The sequence below is a fragment of the Cnephaeus nilssonii genome (assembly GCF_951640355.1).
Source record: "Cnephaeus nilssonii genome assembly, chromosome: 6".
Taxonomy (NCBI): Eukaryota; Metazoa; Chordata; class Mammalia; order Chiroptera; family Vespertilionidae; genus Cnephaeus; species Cnephaeus nilssonii.
The window spans coordinates 39,989,957-40,016,112 of record NC_137077.1 but is presented as its reverse complement, the minus strand read 5'-3'; the positions used below and the strand labels follow the sequence as shown (position 1 = coordinate 40,016,112).

At 39.6% G+C, this 26,156-nt stretch overlaps 1 protein-coding gene across 1 annotated transcript in view; it reads left to right on the top strand.

Moving 5' to 3' along the window:
* Window positions 1-26,156, top strand: part of SLC2A13 (solute carrier family 2 member 13) — a 278,507-nt gene that overhangs the window by 122,768 nt on the left and 129,583 nt on the right. The window contains exon 4 of the mRNA XM_079774143.1: window positions 18,006-18,114. Coding sequence (XP_079630269.1) covers window positions 18,006-18,114 — 109 coding nt within the window. The remainder of the gene's footprint in view (window positions 1-18,005; window positions 18,115-26,156) is intronic.

Below are 26,156 nucleotides of genomic sequence, written 5' to 3'. Positions count from 1 at the left end.
TTATTCACCTGCCACACAGATCTATTTTGCTTTTTGTTAAAAGACCAAATGGATATCTAACAATGAAGTGAAAAAGCTTCATATCAATAGGCTAAATAGAATATTTATGAACAGCACTTTTTAGAAAAGTGCTGGAAAACAGCTTTTTCTTACTTTTCTGAAACATTTATAGTAACTGGATGAATAATGAATGGGAATAATTTATAATAGCTACATACCTCACTCAGAACATTCATTTATACTCCTCCATACCTATATAATATGGCCCAGTAGTTACATCATAGTATATTTCTCATAAAGAACCATATATTTTAAATAAATGTTGATAAAATAGTTTTTTTTCCAACAGAGTCATAGAATCTTGGTGTTTTAAGGGACCTCAGAGGAGAAGATGTTCTAGAATATCCCTGGGAAGATGTGCTAGAATATCACTGGGAAGCATTCAGCTACGCATTGCTTTACTTCTGTTTAATTGTGCGTTCAACCCAGCTGGTGTGGCTCAGTGGTTGAGTGTTGACCTATGAACCAGGAGGTCATGGTTTGATTGCTGGTCAGGACACATGCCAAGGTTGCAGGCTCGATCCCCAGTAGGGGGCATGCAGAAGGCAGCTGATCAGTGATTCTCTCTCATCATTGATGTTTCTATCTCTCCCTCTACCTTCCTCTCTGAAATCAATACAAATATTGATTTTTTTAAAAAGATGAATTGTGCATTCAGATGATCACGAGCCATACTACAATACAGTCTAAATAAGCCATGAACAAGTTGAATGGTGGGATTAGGATCATTTCCCCATCTCTGACAATGAATATAATATGTGTTTTTTATATAGGCACAATTGAAAATATATAGAAATAAGTTTTATTTTGTAATTAAATTTTGCAGTAAATAGATTGCATTTTTAAAAGACTAAGCTTCAGTGGTCAGAAAAAGTATCTAGATCAAGCATTTCTAAGTAGAAACTCAAATTTCAGTGAGTATTTTAAATAGACACATCCTGACTCCCTTCACAGATTGCTCTTGACCATATGGTATCTGCAGACATGCCTCAAAATAACACAGCCATATGTAGCCTTTCAAATACTGACCTCATCCCTAGAGAGCCATCTTTATCTAGAAGAGCATCTCAAACCATATCAAGTAAAATTACGGTTTATGACATGGGAGATGATGAGCAGAATCTGCTTAATGAAAAACAATCACACATTAAAAATAAAAACGCCAAGGAAATAAGGTTAGATACCCACAGACGTTGAACAGCAAGGGCGTCTGGAGAAAGGTGTTTAGAATTCCCTTTGCCTAGTCATTATACACTGCAGGATAACACATAAAAGCAGCTTAAAATCCCCTTCTGTGCTGTGGTTATCAGAATGGATTTAGTGAAAATGCTAAGGCATGATCAATAGCAGCGCCGGGCATGGATATCTGTTCTTGGCTAGCAGGCACTGAATGCAAATATTTTCTGTCTGCTGGATATGCTCGGTGAATACCAATATATTTTTTGTCTGTTTCCCACCATACAATTTCTAGAGTAGGACATGTGGAACTCACTCTCCCTTTCCCTGCTGCCGATTATTCTCTGTTGAAATTCTGGCACAGTTTTTCAGAACTTTTAGACTTGTTGCCATGTGCCGATGAATTAAACAAACACATGGAAGAAGGAATAGAATTGCTGTAGCAATTAGGAAAAATGTGTTTATATCTTTAGTGATACCTCATTTTCCTCATCTAAGTAGGAGTGGAGAAGAGCTAAGGGAAATCAGGAAGTGAAGTCTGTGAGTAATAGGAGATTCTGTAATGGTAATCAAACTTCAAAAACAGTTCTCTCTCTCTTTATATATGTGTATGTATATGTATGTGTGTTATACACATGACATATTTATATCACATACACATACATTTTTATACACACATACATACATACATCTCTGTGTGTATTTATGTATGAAAGGAAGATTTTACCACTCTTGTGGTGTCCAGACAAGCTCTCTTTCCCAAAGGTCTTGTGTTATGCTGGCAGATCTCTCGTATCCACGTTTTGTTTAAATCTGGGTACTCAGGGATATGTTATGTGCCCAAAGTTAATGAAATAATATTAATCACTCCTTAATGCTATTGGAGACCTTTAGTTTTCTTTTCTTTTGCTGTAATAATATTTTATTGGATTTTGTTCAGAATGAGTTGTGTTCCAAGTATTTATATATATATAAGGCTAACATGCTAAGTATCCCTCCACCCGTCCGACCAGTCGGTATGATGCACACTGGCCACCAGGGTCAGATGCTCAATGCAGGAGCTGCCGAGCTGCAGTGACTTGGCAGTGGTGGTTCTCCGGTGACACACCCCAAAACCAGAGAGGAAGGAGCCTGATTCCTCATGGGGCCCCGCTATTCCACCTTTGACTGTGGGTTATGTTGTTGCTGGGGCACTGTCGGCCCGAATCTGCTTTACTGCACACTTGTGTTTGCTTTCCACACCCTGTACAACAGCAGCGTTGCAGAGTGCCCTCTAGCACTCTGGGATCCCTTGGGGATGTTTCGGCCCCATCACTGCAGGCCAGGCCGAGGGACCCCACCTGCCGGAGGGACCCCGCTCACTCCGCAGACGCTGGGAAGGGACCGTGGGGGGTTGGCTCCAGTGCGTGTCCGGCCTGTCTTGCCCAGTCCCACCCCGCCAGCCACTTTCTAGTTAATTTCCTTTCAATGTGCATGAATCCACACTGGGTCACTAGTAAGTGATATATCAACGGTTGGTCTTAAAATAAATTCGTGATCCCGAAGGAAATCGCCATCATAGATCAAGACCTCTGAAAACTGTGCTCTGTCATAAGAGGTTACTGAATTTCTGAACTGATCTTCATAATACATGAATGAACCCACACCGTATCCTTGACAAAGCTGAGCTCTTCACTTATATATCACTGACATATAAGTAGAAATTTTGAAAACTTATTTTTGAAATCATATTTCTGTTTTTTGGCAAGTTTAGATTACTTCATTCTAAGCCAAATTTATAAGTAATTTTTAAAATAATTTAAATTTACTCAGATGTATTAATCTCACTCCTACCTTTTCTAGTTATCTCATTTTGTTCTTTTCATTTTTTTTTGCTGGAAGTAACAAGATGTCTTTAACAGAAAAGCTTAAAAATGTATCTCGAATAAAAGTGATCAATTCCTTTGGAAATCTAATAGCTTTTAAAATTAAAACTAATGGGCCACCTTGTTAATGTACAGTGTTGAAAAGTTCTTTTCCAATATTGATTTATTTTAGGTATTAATCTCATGACGAGGGGGTGTTTATGTTTAGTTAACCGCTTTCAGCCAAAAAATGTTTTAAGGAAAATGAAATTAGAGGGTTGTTGTAGTAGTATGTTGCTTTTAATGCATCCTTCCGGAATAAGTGATGCTATGTTTGTGCCAGTTAACTGGTCTTCTAGTTATTTACTGGTAAGTTGTATTTGATTTGAGAAATAAAATGATTATATTTTGTCATTTGTGTCAAAGAGTTTATTAGTGAGTGTTTTCTTCTGAAAATTTGTAAACCAAGACAAGAAGACTTAAGTGGCTTTTCTAATCAAGTTATTTTCTGTATAAACTCAAGCTTTGATTTATGCTTGCTCTGCATATCAATTTTTCTTCTAAAGTCTGCAGAACTTACTAACCCAAAGCAAGCTCAGCAGCCACTCAGAACTTTGATAGAAAGACCTTAATTGTGAAGACAGCCAGTGTATAAGTAGCCCTAAGAAGAGAGCTTTCTTTTATTATAAATGCTCTAACATAGGGTAATTTTTAAAATTTATTTTTATTGATTTCAGAGAGGAAGGGAGAGGAAGAGAGAGAGATAGAAACATCAATGATGAGAGAGAATCATTGATTGGCTGCCTCCTGCACATCCCCTACAGGGGATTGAGCCTGCAACCTGGGCATATGCCCTTGACTGGCATTGAACCTGGGACCCTTCAGTCCACAGGCCAAAACTCTATATCCACTGAGCCAAGCCACCTAGGGCAATATAGGTCTCTTTCTGTGTGTGTGTTTTTCTGTGTTTTTTTTAACCTTTATTGTTGAAAATATTACATATGTTCCCCCTTTCACCCCATTGACCTCTTCTAGCCCACCCCTGCCCCCGCCCCAGGCCTTCACCACCCTTTGTCTATGTCCATGGTAGAGGGTGTTTTTGGATTGCCACTGTGAACAAAATTGATTCTAGAACTCATTATCCACCCAGTGGTCTCCAAGAATCTGGGAACCAACCCACCTGTATTTAGCGACCAAACTCGTTTATGCAGTTTCCTTATAGGCTCTGTTGTGTTCATGGCATGATGAAGGATGAAAACAGTTTTAAACCTCACTTGTTCTAGCACATGTGAACAAATGGAGGTTTGGTTATTGCCCTGTTTATTTTCAACAGCATTTACATTCTGATGTAAGCATTAATTGTTTGATGAGTTGAACCTTCATAAGTGAAAGATGAGAGTACTGGAAAATCCATATTTTGAATGAACACTTCTCTTCTTTGAACCCAATGCTCTAATGCCTACTCCATTTTTGAGAACTCAGTACTAAGTTCTTTTTATAGAAAATTTTATTTCTTACTCTATATTTAATATCTGACACTGACGTTATTTAACCTGTAGGAGACCGTGATTTTTTATCTTTTATTTTATTTATTTTTTGGTGGAGGTAATTAAAGATTGGGAGAAGTGAGTAGGGGCAAGATAACTACTTTGGGATTAGACAGTATATTTTATAGCCTCATATATTTGGCTCATTTTTATATTTAGTTCTTTGGTATTTGGGGGATAATTGAGATTTTTCTGAGAGTCATGCTGACAGAAAACACAGTCTCTTTGCTTTAAGGTGTATGTTTCAAGGTACCGCATATGTTTGCGGCAGTCATGTTCCTGGAAGCTGGCAGAAATATCGTGATTTTGGATATTCTGCCCCAACTGAAGATCATGAGCCATTGCATTTGGCCTGATTTTATCTTTTTGGTATCTTTATTCATGGTTAACTATCACATGTGAAGCCAAATATAGCAAGAAGGAACAGTAGAAAATACACAAATCATAGTTAGATTTTCATCTTGATTCTCAATGGTGCTTATTTGTTGAATACCCAAATCTGAAAAAGGAACATGCTAAGAGAATATTATTCAAATATTTATATAAAATTCAAATATGTATATAAATACATGTGTTTTTAACCAAGCAAATGATTACTTTTTAGAAGCATAGTTCATATATCTTAAAATGTTCCAATCTGATTGATTAAAAAATGAATACTTAATTTCTAGGGAGTCTGTACATGATCTAAAATGAAGTCAGGTGAATGAGATAATTCTAATTTACCTGTAATTGTATGAATAGTTGAGCAGCATATATCATTGAATTTGATAGAACTTAGTACTAAGTGCCATTTACTATAGGAGCCTGTGGTATAGATCATATTGATTTATCACTTAGTGGTTGATAAGTAATCTGTGTAGGTGTGTTCTGTTAATTATAAAAGAAGTAGAAATTATAAGTATAGCATCCATTTATAATTTATATTAATGAAACTCTTTGAATTATTTTGTCAAATCTTAAAAATGAAGACTGATTGTTTACAAGAAGGAGAACTTGCAATTTGTTGACTATTTTCAATTTAAAACTTTCAAATTATATTTAGCTATGGAGATATTCTACTTGAGAGCTGATAGATGATAATGTAGCATCATTATTTGAGTTTTGGTGCTATACACTTCATATGCATTACCTCTTTCTATCAAAACACACCTATGAAGTAGATGTTACCACATACGGAGGCCTGTGAGTCTCAGAGAAGGTAAGGAACCTGCCCAAGATCAGACAGCTTCTGCATTGCTGAGCTGGATTCAAACCTGGTTTCCCTGATTTGGAGACTCTTGCTGTTTGCACTATTCACCATGGCTTATGGTTATGTAGCAGATGCAAGTCATAGATAGTCTTATATCTCAGTGTGTAATATCTATGGAAAAATTTGGTGAGAAGTTTTTTAGATCACTAAGAATGACAGCTTGTTATGAAAATGCTGTCAGAATACTATCAGGTTAAGAGTATGTGTCCTTTTAAAAAATTACTTTATTCAAGGACAATCTGAATGTTAAGAATATGGTTGTTTAAGAACATTTTACTCATTTATTTTTAGAAAGGGATGTCTCCCCTTCCTCAAGAAAGGTTTTTTGAAGTAGTAATTCTTAATTTCTCACCCTCAGCAATACACTGCCACAGCGGCTGACAAGTGCAGAGATCTCTTGCCTAGAGCAGTGGTCGGCAAACTGTGGCTCGCGAGCCACATGCGGCTCTTTGGCCCCTTGAGTTTTTAGCAAAGGCCAGCTTAGGAGTACCCTAATTAAGTTTATAACAATGTACCTACCTATATAGTTTAAGTTTAGAAAATTTGGCTCTCAAAAGAAATTTCAGTCGTTGTACTGTTGATATTTGGCTCTGTTGACTAATGAGTTTGCCGACCACTGGCCTAGAGGACACATTTTAGGATTGCCTTTGCTTATGTAGATACCTTTGATAAAGGAAGTATTTTAGAATTTAGAAACAATTCTTAATAGTGACAAAACAAGGTTATTGAAAACAGCATTTTAGGAGCATTAAGCCCTATCCTCATCTCTCCTTAGAAGCAACAAAAAGTCTTTCCTTAGCAACCTGGAATAATAATGACTAGATTAACTCAGCCATTGCCCACAGGCCTTAATGTAGCATGATGGGCTCACAAGCACGCATCTGTAGACAGCCAGCCCAACGCAACATCTCTGCAAATTGATCGCCTGAGAGGAATTTCAGAATGTATTGGCATAAATGCCAGACTGAAGGAATGATTGAACCACATGGGGCTGAATTTATCGATAGCAACAGTCCATTCTTTCAAACAGCACATGTGCCAAGCACCAGTTTGCAATCACAAACACCATCTGCTGCAGATTGAAGAGGAAGACAGCATGGGTGTGCGCAGGATCTTAGTGTAGTTTATAATTAATCACAACCGTGTTTAACAACTTGCACTGTGTTCAGACTGCTTCAATCTTGAGTTCTCAATCACCATTATCTGTTCTGGTGTTTCTTTCTGGCTCCTTCCTTCCCTCTTCCTCATAGTCATTAAACAAATATTTATTAAATTTCTTCTATTTGCATGACCCTAGGCTAAGTACAGTGGCAAGCAAAATGATAAAACTTGAGCCATCATTTAGCGCACAAGTTCAGTATGGAGGTCAAATCCAGTGCAGAAGAGACATCAGCCACATAAACCTGCAAAACCAATTAGCCAGCAGTGAGAGCAGGAGAGAGGTATAAAGGTGACACTGTGATTCAGTTGACAGAGGAACTTCTTTGGAGAGCAGGGGTGACCTCATAGAACAGGAACATTATCAGAGACAGAGATGTGAAAATATGAGGCTTATTTTTATAAAACAGGTTAACCAAAGATTGTTGAAGCATTGCCTGTTAGTGGAGAAGTAGCACGAGTTAAATCTTGAAAGGTAGTCTGGGGCAGGAGTGCACCCCTGTTGAAATAGGTGCTGATGGATCTATTATCAAAGGATTTGAGCAGGTGAGTGAAGTAAGTGATCAATGGTATGCTTTAGCAGATAGGTTGGCAGCAATGGTGGAGTGGCTGGATTGATCTGATAGAGATTGGAGATGTGGAGACCATATACAATGCTTTGTTATTGAATATGCCATGTATTATTATTAATCAGGATTCTCCAAAACAAAAACAAAAACAGCCAATGGGAAAGAGGGAGGAAGGGAGAGTGGGAGGGACAGAGGAGAGACGGGAGAGAGAGAGATATTGAGATTTATTCACCATGAGAAATGGGTTTGCACAATTATGGAGGCTGAGAAGATGGTATAATCTTGCCCTGTGCTAGCTAGAGACCTAAGTGAGCTGACAGTGTAAGTCTGGGCAGGAGAAGACCAACATCCCAGTTGAAGCAGGCAGGCTGCGAGAGCAAACTGCCCCTTCCTACTCTTTCTGTTCTGTTTGACCCTCAGTGGATTGGACAATGCCCACCTGCATTGGGGGGTGGGGGGAGGGCATCTACTTTACTCAGTCTGCAGATTCAAATGTTAATCTTTTCCAGAAACACCCTCACAGGCACACTCAGAAGTCATGTTTAACCAGGTATTTGGGTACCCTGGGACCCAGTTGGGTTGGCACACAAAATTAACAATCACACATAGTGTATGCAAGGAAGTTTATCATCTCAAACCCTCATAATGGCAAGTACTACTACTACATCTACAGAACTGAAGAGGAGATAGATGTTTAGAAAGGCTGAACATGCATAAAACCTCACAGCAGCTACGCAGTGGAGCTGGAGATTCAACATTGGTCTGCGTAAGTGCTGTTTGCTGCCATGCACTGGCCCATCCAGGAGATGGATGAGACCAGCCTGGGCACTAGTGAGCTGGGGAGCAGAGGAATTTTCGTGACATTTTTATTAGAATTTTGCAACTTACTGGATATGGAAAGTAGGAAGAAGGAATGAAGAGCAAAGTGCCACCTTCTTTGATCTTGACCTAATATGAAATTAGGTAACACAGGGTCAAGAGCAAGTTAGGGAGAAAGCATGGCTTCTGTCTTATAGGTACACCTTTTCTGGATCCTTTCCTATCCCTCAATCCCATAATACGTTGCATGTACCTCTGTGTGAGCACATAAGCTGTGGAGTAGCTTGCTTTATTTCTGCATGATTCCCTTCCCACCCTTCACTATGAGCTCCTCCAGGGCCGGGCCTCATCATGTTTCTGTACCTGATGCAGAGTAGGCGCACTTGGTAAGAGGCTGGAGAGAACACTGCAAGGCCAAGGAGGAGCAAGGTTTGAAATGGATGTTGTGAGAATATATTTGGGAGACAACTGGCGGTGAATGGAGGCTCCTCCAGCAGCATAGAGGGCCTGACTCACAGATACTGTATTTCTCCTGAACCAGGGTGGCCTGTTTTCCTAAGTATTTGCAAACAATGCTCAACATCCTAGATAGGGGAAGGGAGGAAGGAGGAAGATGAAATGCATGTTTTGAAATAGATAACTTTGGAACTGAGGCTGGGAATAATGGCAAATGAGGCCATGAAAAAGAGAAAAGGAAGTTGAGAAATTAAAGCCAGCGTGAATAGAGTATGTTTGTTCCTGGAGCTTGAAAGTGCTTCAGTGTTGTGGTTTGTTACTCACACTGAGTAACAAAAATTGTTCTTTTATGCTTAGAAAAATCAGCTTATTTAAGTGTATATGTGAAATTTCTTGACGTTCATGGCATGACCAAGACGTTAGCTCAGGCCCTAGCTCTACATGTTTATTAGTTTGTGATTTGGGCAAGTGTCTAATCCCTCTGTGCTTCCTTTCCTCATTAACACCACCTGCGCTGCCTACTTTGTGAGACTCTTGTGACGATGAAAAATGGATCATGAGGCATGAAGAGCTGTTGAAATATTAGAAAATCTACTGAGATTTGAGCAGACGCCTCATACTCTTGGTGTTATGGACTGAATGTTTGCGTTTCCCCCAAATTGTTACATTGAAGCTCTAATCCCCAGTGTAACCGTGTTTGGAGGTGGGGCCTTTGGGAGGTAATTAGTTTATATGAGGCCATCAATGTGGAACTCTCATGATGGGATTAGTGCCCTTAAAGGGAGAAAACAGATCTGCATACCTCTCTCTCTCTCTCTCTCTCTCTCTCCTGCACCCTCCCACTCTCTCCCTCTTCCTGTCCCCATGTGAGCGCACAGTGAGAGGATGGCCATCTACAAGCCATCTCTCTCTCTCTCTCTCTCTTTCTCTCCCTCCCCTCTCTATCCTTCCTCTGTGGTTTCTCTATTCTCCCGCTCCCTCCCTCTCTCTCTCCTGCACCCTCCCACTCTCTCCCTCTTCCTGTCCCCATGTGAGCGCACAGTGAGAGGATGGCCATCTACAAGCCAGGAAAGAGCCCTGACCAGGAATCTTTCCAGCACCTTGGTTATGGACTTCCCAGAGCTGTTACACATAAATAAATATCTCCTGTTTAAGCCACCCAGTTTATGGTATTTTTTAAAAATTTCTTTATTGATTAAGGTATCACATATTTGTCCTCATCCCCCCATTCCCATCCCACACCCTTCCCCACGCATGCCCCCACCCCCCTATTGACCTTAACCACTGGTCAGGCTCATATGCGTGCACACAAGTCCTTTGGTTGATCTCTCCCCTTTACCCCCACCCTCCCCTACCCTCCCTCTGAGGCCCGACAGTCTGATTCATGCCTCTTTGCTTCTGGGTCTGTTCTTGTTCATCAGTCTATGTTGTTCATTATTTCCCCTAGATGAGTGAGATCATGTGGTATCAGAAATACACTTATAAGAACCGAAAATGAGAAAAGCAATAATGGTTATGGTGACAGGCAAATGAATCAGTCTGTAGTGAGTTTCTTTCTGGGCCAACAGTTCTTTTGAGACCCAATTTCAATGTCAAACAGTTCCTTATGTGTACATGTCAGCAATGACATTTCAGTTCTGGATGGTGGACAGATGGTGGTAATGCAGGTCCGACTCTCTGGTTTGGTCCTGGGAAACCTGCAGTGATGCACAGCTGCTAACTGCTAGTATGGCAAGGATACGTCGGCGTCTTCCATCTCTGGACTGCTTCTCCTCTGTCTTCATGGCTGGAGTAGTCCTGTCAATTCCTCTCTGTTGCTGGAATCCACATGGTCTCGGAGTTGTTTTCTGAAAATATACAATCATATTCTCGACCAAAAGTTAATAAAGGAATATTTTCTATAAATTTGACTTGGGATCCTATTTCATTTTTTGCCCAAATGATTTTCCTCTGGCTTGTTTTTATGGTATTTTCTATAGTAGCCCAAGCTGACTGAGATATTCGGTGATTAATACAATAATTAAAATTAAATGACTGTGCAAAACATGTGCTCGTTAGTGCACATGTTTTGTGGGAGGGGGTGGGGCGGGAGACAGCCTTCAAATCCTCGTTGATCTTTTGCACACCCGTCTCCCTGAAGGCCTGCAGGGCATGAGAATGGCCTGCTCTGGCTGCCTTCCGGAGAGGCCCAGGGTGTTGGATCCTTGCTGTGCTTGATTAGAGCCCAGTCTTAGGGCCTCAGATTGGGTGCCAGGAGAGTCGTATGTGAAGCTGAGCAGTGATTATCTTTCTCTCAGGAAGGGCACTGCTTTCTCCACAGAGGCACCTTTACTTATAACGGAGAATAAGACTGTCAGTGGGGAGACTGTCAGCAGTGGGGAAGCTGCCTATAGTTTGAATTTATTTCATTAGTCATAATGTGTTCTCCTTTTTCTTCCTTACGTTTTCTTTAGTAGATGGTAAAGCATATAAATAAATAAAACAAAAAGAAAGAGAAAAATAGGAGCAGTGAAAACCTTGAATTCTAAGGGTCCTACATCCCGGCAGTTCCCTGTTAGTAAACTGGCAGCCTACCTCATTGGTTCAGTTTAATCAAATAGTGTTGCTTGTAATTAGTAACCCCTTTGTGTCCTTACTTAAGTGAAGGTCATGGTCTGCGAATGTCTGAATTTTCTTATCATCATCCATTTCACCATTTCAGCTCTCTTGACATCTAGTTTCTTGTGAAGGTTTTTTTTAAAGCACTTCTATTGAGGTATAATTTATACACAATAAAAGGCACATACAGGATGGAGCAAAAGTAGGTTTACCGTTTTGAGTTTATTTTTGTATTATTATTTATTCTTGTATTATTTTCCATACAAGCAACTGTAAACCTGCTTTTGGCCCACCCTGTATTTAAAGTTTATAATTTGGTAAGTTTTTTCAGTATCTACCTAATAAAAGAGTAACATGCTAATTGACTTTTGTGACACCCACCAGCCAATCATGAGTGAGTATGCAAATTAACCCAACAAAGATAGCGGGTTAATTTGCATACGCAGGCCCCGAGAGGCTGGGGACGGGGCGGGACACTTGCATAGACAACGTAGGCGTTCCGCACCACCCCAGCCGCTCCTCTGGGCATGGGAAGGCAGAAAGGCGGCTCCGGGCCTGAGCAGAAAGGCTGCGCCGGCCAGAGTGAAGGTGGTGCCGGCAGCCAGGGGAAGGAAGGCCCATTCTTGCATGAATCTTCATTTGTGCATCGGGCCACTAGTATACTATGAAATTGCTACCACAATCAAGATTGTGAGCCTTTCCATGCCCCTCAAAAACTTTCCTTTGTACCCCTTTCTTCCACAGGCAACCACTGATCTGCTTTCTGTCCAACCATTTTGACTTGGGAGAGAGTTTTACTGACAAATTCAATATTTGTAATAGCTTATAGGGCTGTGTTTTTAGTCTATTTTTTGAGTTAGCTTTGGAAGATCCTGTTTTTTAGGGAATTTGCCTATTACCTCTAAGATGTTGAATTTAATGACAGAGTTGTTAATACACTTTTTTAAAAATTACCTTTTAAATATCTGTAGAACAATCTATAATGATCGTACTTCCCTTACTCATGATATTGGTAATTTGTGTCTTCTCTCTCTCTCTCTCTCTCTCTCTCTCTCTCTCTCTTTTTTCCTGATCAATCTGGGTATTAGTTTCCTATGGCTGCTGTAACAAATAATCACAAACTTGGTAGCTTAAAACAAGAGAAATTTATTCTCACAGTCTGGTGGCCACAAGTTCAGAATTAGTTCACTGGGTTGAAATGAAGATGCCTGAAAGGCTGTGCTCCTTCCAGTGGCTCTAGGGACAACCTGTTCCTTGCTTTCTCCAGCTTCTGGTGGTAGCCAGCATTCTTTGGCTTATTGCTGCATCAGTCCAGTCTCTGCATTCATGGTCACATTGATTTCTCCTATTCTGTCCTGAGTCTCCCTTTGGTTCCCTCCTGTAGTTACCCCTTTATACATACTATCCTGTTTAGAGCCAATTAGAATAACCCAGGGTAAGCAAAATCCTTAACTTAATCACATCTGCAAAGTTCTTTTTGCCATCTAAGGTAACATTAACAAGTTCCAGGGATTAAGTTGTGCTGGTATTCAACCTTCCACAGTCTGGCTCAAAGTTTACCCATTTTATCAATGTTGTCAAAGAACCAGCTTTTGGTGTCATTGCTGTTTTCTCCATTGTCTTATTATCTGTTTCAATGATTTCCACTCTGATCTTTATTATTCTTTTTATCTGATCCTTATTTTTTGTTTCATCTGTCCCTCTTTTTCTGTTTTTGTAAGGTGGGAACCAAAGACATTGCTATTAAATTTTCTCTGTTCTACTTTAGCTTCATTTTGCAAATTTTCATATGCATCATTTTCATATACTTTCAGTTCAGAATACTTTCTGATTTTCCATTATTTTATTGATCCATGGAAAGGTATTATTTATTTTCAAATTTGGGGAGAATATTTCAGTTGTCTTTCAGTTATTGATTTCTATATTAATTTTAGTATGGTCAGAGAACATTTCTTTGTATGACTTGAATCCTTTTTTTAAAATATATTTTTATTGATTTCAGAGAGGAAGGAAGAGGGAGAGAGAGGTAGAAACATTAATGATGAGAGAGAATCATTGATTGGTTGCCCCTTGCACGCCCCCTACTTGAGATTGAGCCCACAAGCCAGGTATGTGCCCTGGACCTGAATCGAACCTGGGACCCTTCAGTCTGCAGGCTGATGCTTTATTCACTGAGCCAAACCGGTTAGGGTGACTTGAATCCTTTTAAATTAATTGAGACTGGTTTTAGACCTCAAAATATAATCTGCCTTGGTAAATGTTTTAAGACATTTACCATGCATTTACTCTTGGAAAGAATGTGTATTCTGTTCTTCGTCAGTAGAATGTTGTTTAAATATCAGTTAGGTCAAGTTTGTTGAGAGTGCTGTTGAGGTCTTCTGTATCTTTGCTAATTTTCAGCCTACTTTTTCCATCAGTTATTGAGAAGGGGATGATGGAATGAATATCTGAGTATAATTGTGGGCTTTTATATTTCCCCTTGCAGTTGTGTCATACATTTTGTTTCATACATTTTGAAGCTCTGATTAGGTGCATAGACACTTAGGGTTGTTATGTCCTCTTGATGAATTCATCCCCTTATTGTTACAGATTGTACTTCTCTGTCTTTTGGGATGCCTGGTGATTTTTTTTATTATATTCCAGATACTGTAAATTTTTATCTTACTGCTGAATTTTGTTCTGGGATGCTATTCTCTGTTACTTGAAAGCAGTTGCTTTTAAGCTGTTTTAGATGGTATCCACACAGTGTTTAAGACTAAATTTATAGTATTACTGAGGCAAAACCCTCTTGAATACTCTTTCTTATAGTCTAGGTTGGAAGGAACAGGTCTTGTTCCCAGACCTGTGAGAATTCCTGAGACTGATTTCTTTAATCCTTTTCTTTGGCTCTTCCCCTGCCTTGGTAGTTTCCTCACATATATCCACTCCTCAGTACTCAACTGAATACTTGGGGGGCTGTAGATCACCAAGGTCCTCTCCTATGACTCTTTCTCTTTGGCACTCTGCCCTGTGAACTGGAGCCACTGGCATTCCTGGATTCTGAGCTGCATTTTTCAGCGCATGGAAACAACCAAGGTCTGCCTGATTCCCCTCCCTCTGCTGCAGCCTGGACATTAAGCTGGGATGGTTGTAGGTTTCATCTCATATGTTTCCTGAATCTTAGGAGTCACTATCCTTTGTTCCTTTATCATGAGAACTACTGTTTCATTCATTTCTTGCATGGTGTTTTAGTTGTTTCATGTTGGAGGTAACTGGTGGCTATTATTCATTTTGACTGGAAGTGGAAATCAAAAGCTAGGATCATATACAAAATATGTTCTGGTGCATTTTTAATCATACCTGGAGAGGCTTCTGTAGGCTCAGCCTTCAGAGACACCTGTCCCCAGGAACAGCTGCACTTGTGGGACTGTCCTTGTCATCTATGCCACCAGAGCCCCTGCCACAGCTGGACAACCACTGTGAAAGTTACTTAGTGAGAGGTGTTCAGAATGAAGAAACAGACGGACCCATTTTGGGTTCTCATATCTATTGTTTTATTATGTTACTAGGGGCCCAGTGCATGAATTCGTGCACCTTGAAAAGTAACTGTGGGCCTCAAGGCTGCGGTGGGCACAGGGGTGGGTCTCGGCCCACCCTCCCATGGCAGCCCCCAGTCCCCTGTCTTCCAGCAGCCCCGCTGCCACCGCCACTGCTCCCACGTGCTAACAGCACCGGCCCCACACCTGCTGACGGCATGGAGCAATTTGGTCCAGTGCCAGCAGTGGGTGCAAGCAGGTCCAGCGCCGTCAGCAGGTGTGAGCAGCGGCTGCCAGCCTTGATCGCCCCTCAGTAGCAGGGGGAGGTTGAGAAGCCCTGAGGGGTGATTGGGGCTGGCAGCCTCCGCTTGCACCCACTGATGGCTCCAAGACCATGGCGCATGGGAGCAAAGAATTTTCAGTAACCACCAGAGGCTCACCCCGATGACAGCAACCGGTGCCCCACCTTGGTCTGGCGCCCCCGCTTACCTGCTCTACCATCCTGCCACGGCCAACGCCCGCCATATTCCACACTCTGTCACCTGCTGCCAATGCCTGCACGCGCCCCCTGGTGGTCAGCGCACATCATAGCAACTGGTTGTTTGGTTGTTCCACCATTTGGTCTATTTGCATATTAGCCTTTTATTATATAGGATATTCTGAGTCTTGCATTTCCAGTCTACTTTGGTTATTTAGAGGTTTTAGTTTTTATTGTGTGGGAATTTCTGTGTTTCAGAGACACAAAATTTTTAAAATTAAGTATGAAGTATTTGTGTACACAAAGTGTTTTTAATTAAAAAATTTTTAAAAAGGTAATAAGTAGAGTGTGACATTTTAAATGTTCACTTATGAACATTGGACCAATTAATGCATTTGATTTTTTTTCTGCCTCATAGCTTCTGTGATATAAAGGTTAATGATAGTTTGCATTTGTTAAGTTTTATTGTCTAATAAAGCTAGGTTTATGATTTAATGAAAGGAAATTTTTAAATTTTATATATAATCAGATGTGGAGCTGCTATGACCAAATTCATCCTTTAAAAAAAAACATCTAATAAAGAACTACCATTGTTTATTTCAACAAGAAATTCAAAGCAAGATAAAGTTCAAAGCCAGATTATCAAAAACTAGAAAAAATAAATGTGACGTTTATGCAATAGTTTATCTCTTGATATTTTGGCAAGTTAGATTTTAAGCCTAATTTGCCATAATTTCATCATAATATTTTTCCCTCCAAAATCAGTATTACCTAGTCTGTCCATCAAATCATGGAACAGTTTAATAGTAAAAGCAGATGCAGCTATCCAAAGATTGTATTCTATTGAAGAAAGCCAGTTTCTCATATGTGGAAGCCTCTAAAACCTGAAAAGGGGTTTTGCTTGCCTTTGTTCTATTGTCAATTGCTGCTGGTTTATAAGTTTTCCATGGTACAAGTGAATGGTAATCTTTCTTATTTGAAGTTTTTTGTTTATGGATATTGGAGGATATTTATGATACCATGTTCGGTTTTTTTTATTCTGTGGCTTCTTTACAGATATCTAAATTTGCAGACAGGCCCGCTCATCAACTGATCCAGATAATAGTTTAATATGGTTACAGTAAAGCTCCCTAAATCTACCTATTTCACACAACATTTCTAGGTTTTAACACTGCCTCACTTGACTCTAAAGCAGTTTGACATTTAGAATTCCCTCAGCCTGCTTTCTAAATGGGTTGTCACCACAGTGAGCTTTGAGTGAATATCAGTGCTTCTCTATCAGCATCCTGTCTTACCACTTAGCCACACAATCATTTGCAGGAAATAAGGTTTTCATGTAATTAGTAACACACCTATGTAGAGATGAATATTCTCACTCCTATAATACTCAGTTCTAATTAATACCCTGGCTTGACATCCCACAATAACTGTTATTGCTAAGACATCAGCATGTTCTGTTCCATTTCTGTGAATTGGAATATGAGATTTCCAAAAGAATCCTGAAATGGTAAGACTTCCTTGGATTTTAATTTACTTGTCTTGGTTTAGAGTTCATTAATGAAACTGGCCTCCAGGGGGGAGGGGGAAGCCTCTAATTAAGCAATTAACATCCCAATGATTTCAGGCCATGTCCTCTAACAGCAGGAATACCTTAGAACGTAGATCCTTAGGGTCCACGCAGGCCTCATGAGGACAGTATATAGAATACCTCTTGAAGGTGTAATTGAAGCACTTACGTGAATAGAAGGGGCACTTTTAGTAATTATGCCCAAATGGTGTACATCAATTAGGTTAGTCACCTTATTAAGGCCTCAGTGGTTCATATCTACAGCTTTCCAGAATTGATCCAGAGTTCCGATAGAGAGGCCAAATCATCTGCACCATATTGAAAATGTGTGTGTGTGTGTGTGTGTGTGTGTGAGTGTGTGTGTATGTGTGTGTATATATAAACACACACACACACACCTATATAAAATAGATATTAATTTTCTTTCTTTTATTATTTTTGGTAACTTTTATTAATAATATCCGTTGTAGCCGTAACAAAGTCTGATATCATGCCCAAATTTCTTGACTTTAGTTGAGTAGATTAGAAAGAATTTTGTTACTTTAGTCAAATGAATTCTGTTCCTTGTTTAATTGTTTTTAATGATGCCTTTTTTTTCTTTTTTTTTTTGGTGATTAAAGCAATTTGTCAATGACTTTGTAAGTAATTCATCATTGAGTGGATTTTAAGTAAGAATTAATTGCCAAGGAAGTGGAAGAACAAAGAATAGTTAATACAGCTTGTAGAGATTTAAGGAAGACTAATTTCTGACACTTAGAGTTATGTAGGTCTTCCTTGTATTCACATAGATATATGTTTGTTTGAAAAGTACATTGTGCCCAGATTTCTGCAAAAGTCTATATGTTCTATTTTGAAATTCCAAGACATGTTGATTTCACAGAAATTTGGGGAAATGTATCCTAATGGGGTAAATTACTATGGGAACTTAAAATAATAGATTCGTCTTTCTTTTTCTTTTTTAAAAAGCTGGACCCGTGATCTGCAGAATGCTGAGTTACCCCCCCACTCGCCGCGCTTTGATTGTGGGTTGTGGCCTACAGATGTTCCAACAGCTCTCAGGCATTAACACCGTCATGTATGTATTTCTTTCTGGATTTTCACTGAAAATACTATGAAGGTATTATTTTATATGGAAAAAAAAGAATAGGACTTTTGGTGATTTGTTATTAAATGGATAGGATTTTCCTTTGGAAGATACTTAACTTTGTACTTTTTTAATACTATTCATTTGTAACTAGAAGGAGGTGGTTTATTTTGTTTGTTGTGATTATTGGCTTTATTTGATTTCATACAATTTCTCTTTTATGCCATCCAGTTCTTCCTTACTAAATTCCCTGATATAAAAGTGTCAATATTATAATTCCACTGTATCTCACAGACCAATAAAATATTTTCACATAAAAGGAGAGAGGAGTGATAGATAAAAGTGATGATCATTAATTTGAAGAAAACTTTCTTAAGAAATTATTTTCTTGTGATCTATTACAATGTTAATTATTTTCTATTTTATATCTACACATTTTTATATAAATATATTTTTTATTGATTTCCGAGAGGAAGGCAGAGAGAAAGAGAGAGAGAGAAACATCAATGATGAGAGAGAATCATTGATTGACTGCTTCTTGCACGCCCCCTACTGGGGATTGAGCCTGAAACCCCGGGCATGTGCCCTTGACCGGAATTGAACCCAGGACCCATCAGTCCACAGGCTGACACTATCCACTGAACCAAACCAGCTAGGACAAGTCTAAAAATTTTTATCTGATGACTACTAATAAATGGAGTCTTCCCACAATATTACCTTAACAAAAATGTGTGAGAGATTATGTAGGAAGGTAGAGAGAGAAAGAAAAAAATCTGGTTCTGTCTGGGTTTGTTAGCATTTTTCTTCTTTTGAGGAAACTTACAATAAGCTATATTTTGATATATTCTGATAAACATATAATCAGTGCATCTTGGGTAGGTGGAAGGTATCCTGAGAAAGACCAAGTGGTTAAATGACTCATTTTAAGGTTACACAGAAAATCAGCTGTAAACAGGAGAAGGAGTAAAAAGGATAGTGGGGGAATAGACACTTTTGGATACTCTATACCTGTCCTCTACTTTTAATCTACTCTTCTTTGATTCATGTGTGCAAGTTCATCTCTGCTTACTCTTCCCTTTCCTACTTACTTAAGGTAGGGGTGAGAAATGAGCAATTGTATCGATTGGGCAGATCATTCTTACTTCCATAACTGCTTTACCTTAATTCTCAGGAGATCACTTCTTCTATTGTATTTACAAGAGATAAATAAAGACCTTTGAAAAACATGCCCTTGTATTAATAATAATGTCAATAGCTATAATTTATTGATCATTCAATACCAGGTACTGCAGTAGCATGTATTAACTCAACTAATATTAACAGAAAAGGGAAAATAGGATAAAAAATGTTAGCCCCTCTAATGGTGTAATTATTAATTATTGTCATGCTAAACTTTTTACTCCTTTACATATATAAGACCATAAAATAATTTCATAGACACAATCTCTCTTGATCTTCATAAATATCTTGTCACGTAGACAGAGCAGTTTTTCTCCTTATTCTCTAGGTTAGGAAGCTGAGACTTAAAGAGTGAGGTGACTTGTTCACTGTTACACAATTAAGTGTCAGAGCTGAGGGTGGAGCTCTGGTTTTCTGACTCTAGATCACATGGGCTGCCCTTTAGCTGTCGAACCCCTGAAATGCTTAGAGCTGACTGTTTAAAGCTTGTTTGGGGGTGATGTCAGGTAAGAAATCAGTTAGTGGGATTCAGTACTATCCAAGGATAAAAATCTAAAATGACTGTTTGTGTGCTAATAAAATTGCATCCATCTCAGGAATCAAATTCTTTCATCTGCTGGCACCCAGTGAAGGCTTGTGCCTTATACCCTGACCTAGAGTTCCTAGACAAGCCAGCCTGGTGGTTGGATGAGTCATTTATGTTTGTTAATCATATTTAATTAACTTAATTTCATAAGTGCAGTATTTTTTAATCTGTTCCATTTTTGTGGAGAGCTCTTCCAACAAGTTCTCCTCGTATAAGAAATTACCATGCAATTAGGAAACATGGCACAACAAGCGGGCATGCTCAGTGGTGGTAAATGTAGAGAAAAATAAAGGTGACAGGAAATTAGAAAAGAATAGGGATTTATGCACTCTCATGTCGTAAATCTGAGCCAGAGGTGAGGTTTTCCTCTGTCAGAGATCCACGACAGGCAGGATAAGTGGGCCAAAGCACCAGCTCACTAATGTGAGCTTTCTCCCTCTCTGCCTCCTCAGTATGACTCTGAACATAATCCAAAAAGCTATTGAGAGATAATATGCTTATCTCATTGGAATGTTTCAAGATGAGTATATTTGTAGTCATTTGTATGCATTGAATGAACATCACTGGATAGAGGAGAAAATGGTAAGGTTCATGGTTCACTCTTTTGAAAGATGGGTTTAATGTGCTGGGAAGAATATTGACCCAGGAATCAAGAGAATTAGTTCCAATGTCTGTCTCCACTGTGGGATTTTAGGCATGTCAGTTAATTGCCTTCATTAACTCTAAAGTGGAGTAGATGGACTTTAATGTACATTTGAATGAGAGAAAATGGAGTTTTCAAGTAGAAGTAGAAGTTAAAACATTTGAAATATTTTAAAACTTTTCATCTTCTTGCATGAAGACTGTAAGAGATCAATTTTAGTTCTAAGAGAGAAAAGTGTATTTTGTTCATATAATTTTTGGAAGATTTATTAAATGCTTAGCACATTCTTATGATTGTCCTAGATGTTAACTTTTTATGTGGTAAGACCACATTTTTATTTCCCTTTTGCTGACTCTTGCAGTTTAGAAATTCCAGGGCATTTGTGGAACACAAGGACATTCCACAGTTAACCCATCCTCTTTGTCTCACACCCTTCAATCCAGGATTTGTGGCATCCTCTGTAGACACAAAATTATTATACCTCTCTTTCATGCATGTCTCTATTTTCAAGCTATAGAGTGGTTTTCTTCTAACTTATTGATGTGGAAGGAGAGTTGTCTACTTCAGTATTAGACATGTTCTTTTTTTTAATATGTTTTTATTGATTTCAGAGAGGAAGGGAGAGCGAGAGAGAGATAGAAACATCAATGATGAGAGAGAATCATTGATCGGCTGCCTCCTGCACACCCCACATTGGGGATCAAGCCTGCAACCCGGGCATGTGCTCTGACCAGGAATTGTACCGTGATCTCCTGGTTCATAGGTCAGTGCTCAACCACTGAGCCACGCCGGCTGGGCTAGACGTGTTCTTTTTATGTAAAGTTTAAGTCAGGGAGAAAAGACCTCCATGACCTTTGAATGATAAAAGCTAATGATGCCTTCTTAGGAGGTGAGGAAACTGTAGCTAAGTATACCCATGTGGCATGACTAGTGTTTTATATCAAAAGGTTGTCAAATCCTTTTGGCTTGCTTTCTGAGTTAGATGTGAATTTCAGGTTCTGTGGTAATTTTTGGAGACTTACCTCCATGGTTTGTACAGTGTCAGCAACAATGATTTTGGGTTCCTCAGAGTACTTTTGGTAATTTGAAAAGATTATTTCCTTGCCTGCCCTCCTCTGACTCATATGTCTTTCTGAATGATAAGTAAAAGAAATGGAGACGTTGTTAATGAGTTGAACTAGCAGCAAGAAATCCACGGATGTGCCTCAGGAAATAAGCTAGTTGTACCAGTAAAGCAGAATCCTGCCCCCCAAATCATATGTGCGGTTGAGGGTAACCAGTCCAGTTAATTCCAGGTGTAGACTATTGCAAAAGTATAGAAATGTTTACTTTTTAAATTCATTTTTAAACAAATTTTAAATCATTTTTAAACGAACAGGTGGCAGTTGCTCTACAAAGACTAGAAATACACACGACGTGGCACACCCCCAGAGAACTTTTGGGTTTTTTGCCTTATCTTTAAAAGGATATGCTGTCACCTACCTTGAAAGGTTGTTTTGAAGATGAAATGAGACAACAAAATGCCTGCCAGACAGGAGGTACTTAGAGGAGGTTGGGGAGTTCGGTTTTCCTCTTCCACATTCGCATCCGTTGTCCTCTCAATACGTCCGCTAGCTGAGCTCTCCTCACTTGGCGTGGTTCTTTTAAAACATGTTTGTCTCACTGGCACATCACAGCATTTCATGTTGAGTCTCCTTCATGGCTTTTCCTACTCAATTTGCACCTGAACGTTGGTGCTCCCCAGGCTTTGGCTCACAGCTCTACTGAGAGATTTTGTCCACTCCCATGGTTCTGATGACCATCCACATGTTAGAGATGATTGGTCTACATTTCCAGATCAGAACTCATCTGAGATGCACAACCATATCCAACTGCTGGACACTTTTATACGTGGATACTCTCACAAGTCTCTACATGCATAAGACTGAATCCCTGTCACTTCCCACCAACTATGCCCCTCTTCCTCTCATCCCCAGGTCAGTGCCGGGGGTGACCAGTGGTGCCTAAGACTGTGGCTGGGGAGCCAGCCCATCTAAATTCAAACAGCTGCAATTTCCTTCAATTTGTTATTCATAAGGTCACATATCTTTGCTATGCTCTTTATTTTCATTATCTGTTCAAGCTTAGACCCTGCTTAAAAAGTCAGGGCTTATTGTATTTGGAAGTAAAGGCATCCCACTCAAATCAAGCTTAAGAAAAATAAGGGTATTTACATTGAGGGCATAGGGACCGAAGGCAGGAAATACCACTGGACCTGGCAAGGGGCTGGAGGCAGAAATCGGAGACACTTGTTCAGCCTCTGTGTCCACATGGTATTTTGTCCTTCTCTGTGGCTGTATGCATCCTCTTTCCTTCTCTCTCCTTTGAGATCTCCCTCTGGTCTTGCTCATATGTGGTTATACTGATACCATAACTACAATAGATTATGGAATTTTCCCAAATCCTAAGAACAAAAAATCAAAGTAGACTAACTTAGCCCACACAGGTGAAGCCAGGAGGTAGGGTAACACTGTAGGGGACTTTTCTGCCTTAAATCATACCTCCCTTCGTTTATCCTTCTTATCTCTCCCGGTGAACTTGTTTGAAACAAAATGAAATCATATTCCATCTTTACTTAAAATCATTTAATGATCCCCACAGCTTTAGCAGAGCTCAAAGTCTAGAGCCCTTCATGGCCTGACTTTTGTTCATCTCTGCCCTACCTTGTGTTCAACCACTTCCCACATGTGCTGCCTCCTGCTATACAAAACGTCCTATCCTCTGGCGATGATGAAAACTAATCCAGGCTTCAGTGCCTTCATATGTACCATTGTCCCAGGCGGAAATATCCAGCTTATCCTAAGAGACCTCCAAACTCAGGTCACATGTCATCTCCCTACACCCAGGGGCTAATTTGGTGACCTTTCTTTGGACTCTTATAGCACTCTGGTAGATATCTGTCATAACAATTATTATTCTTTATTATAACTGCAGATTTATGTATCTATTTTCCCCCAAAGACCACACAGACAATAACATTGCCCTCTCCCCAGGAGAGCCAGCTAGATTTTAGCTACTTCTGACTATTTGGTTTTGGTTTTGTTCTATGCATAGCCGGGACCATAGCATGGTGTTATTGGATCTGTCTCAGTCTGACTGTATGAGTGTGTTCCTTAACTGATTTGCAGGTATGACTTAGGAAAACAAAAGCCACAGCATTCAAGATTTGAGAATAGAATCTTTCAAAACCACTGCCCAAAGAGTCCCGATCTTTAGAATTAGTGACAAGTTACAAAGACATTTCTAATGATTTACAGTGTTGGATTAGATACGCTGAAGATTCCATGACAGAATTCTGCAAGTCACATCTCTTGGTTCCTTCTTTGTCAGGGCAACTGAAGAGCTAAAGTTAGTGACTTCAAGTCTGTGATTATGCTTCCTGTGGCTGTTGAATTGCAGGATTTCAAATGCTATTAAGCTGCTTGATGCAGAGACAAGTAGTCTGATGACAGTCATTCATGGCAGGGAGAGAAAGGAACAGTGTCTCTTGCTGGAACATCTTCATTTATTTTGATAAGATTATTTTTTACTGGGCCGATTAAAATATGCAGAACTAAATATAAGGTGCTCTATTTCCATTTCTGTGAAAACACACAGTACTAGAAAATGTATAGAGTAGATTTAGCTATGCAGTTTTAACTTTGGTTTCCTGCATAGAAGACCACTTTTATAAGGATCCTCTTCAGCTTCCTTAGTGCTTTTCCCCTCAGCCTCTTATCATACGTCTATTTGAAAAATGCAATCATGCATCTAAGATTGTTTGCAAGACTAAATTTATCCCGTAGGCATGTTTTCTTTATAAGGTGCAGGATTTTTGCACTTGTTAAATTTCACAATAAAGTCTAGATTTCAAGGGACCGCTTTGCCTCTTGTACTGTGTCTTCTCTCCCTTTCCCCACATTCCCTGCTCCTCTCCATGGCCAGGCCCCATCAAGGTCATGGATGTTATGCCACCTGCCCTAAGGAGTCGACATTCAATTACTATTCCACTTAGAACTTTTCCCTGTATACGTCCTGTTTTGATCTGGATCAAGGTGAGGGCAGGCAATTAGATTGCTCCGATTTTAGGAATAGAAATATAGTGTAGTCGTTACAACAACTGCTGCGTACATTTGCAAAATGTTCAGTTTTATTTTTCACCCCTAAGACCCTCATTTCATTTTTAAAAAAATAATTTGCAGCTAAGTGAATGCGACTGTCATTTGCCAACACCTTACTGTCACTTTTATCAGCTAAGAGGGCTAAGAGGAATATGTTGTAGGTGTCTTTGGAAATAGATGTACTAATAGTGTTGTTAGAATTAAATGAGATATTGTATTTAATATACTCTGATGTGGCTAACTCATAGCAGCTCATTATTTATTATATTATTTTTTTATTTGGTATCAGACCTGTAGTCAAATTTTACCATGTTTCTGACCAATTGTGTTACCTTGGTGGTTGTTTTCCTTCTTTCTTACTTATCTCAGAGAGTTGCAAACCACCTATCTACTTGCTCAGGCCTAAAACCCAGGAATCACCTTGGATTTGCTTTTCTTCTTACTCCCCACATCCACTTCTTCAGTAATTCTTAGCTCCAAAACCCTAGTTCCCAAACTGTGCAGAGGCACGGGACACTCCTCACAGGGGAGCCGTGGGATACTTTAAGTTTGTGAGGGAACATTGACATGCTCAGACTCCTTCTGTTAAGTAGTTTGCACCTTAATACACAGAACCATTAGGTATTTCGTTTGGCTGAGGGATGCCGTGAAAAAAATTACTGAGGCAATCAAGTCCCATGGAGCAAGAAAGTTTGGGAGGCTCAACTGTATCATAGAGTACATATCCCTCCTCTGTCTTCATCTTCATGACCATCAGCCATCACAGCCATTATTGCCTTTTGCTGGTTTATTGCAATAGCCAGTTCCCCAACTGGTCTTCTTATTTCCATGTTTACCCTCCATTTTCCACAGAGCAACCAGATTGGCCTTTGAAAAATAGAAATAAGATCTTAACTCTTTATTACTCAAGACTTCTGATAGCTTTCCTTCTCATTTAAAGTCAACCTAGCTCTTCACCGTGATCCACAGACTGTCCCCATCTGGTCCCCATGTGGTCCACTCCTCTCATCTCCTTCCCTCACCCCACCATTTACTAGGTTTCAGCCACATTGTCTTTTCCCAAACTCTCCCAAGTTTGTTCCCACCTTAGAGACTTTTCAGTTGCATTTCCTTCTGCTTGTCTCTAAATATAAATGTCACCACCTCAGATAGTCCTTGACCCGATTTGAAATAGCCACCTTCTCCCATCAATATCACATCAGTTCATTATTATTAAGCTCATGAGAGAAGAGCCCTCATCTGTCTTGTTCACCTTTAAAGAGTGTCCAGCACACAGTAGACTCTCAGGAAGTATTGGTTGCATTGGAAATGCAGGCAATTACATGGTTGTATTTCCCTTTGGCAGACAATGTCATTGATGATCATGCATCCATTGCTGCTTTTTCTATCATAAACACTTGCTGAAGTTTTGAGAGATGGGAAGCTAAGTATTCTGGAGGTCATTTGAAACATTGGATTACTTACTCATCGTGCTTCAGTAGTCAAG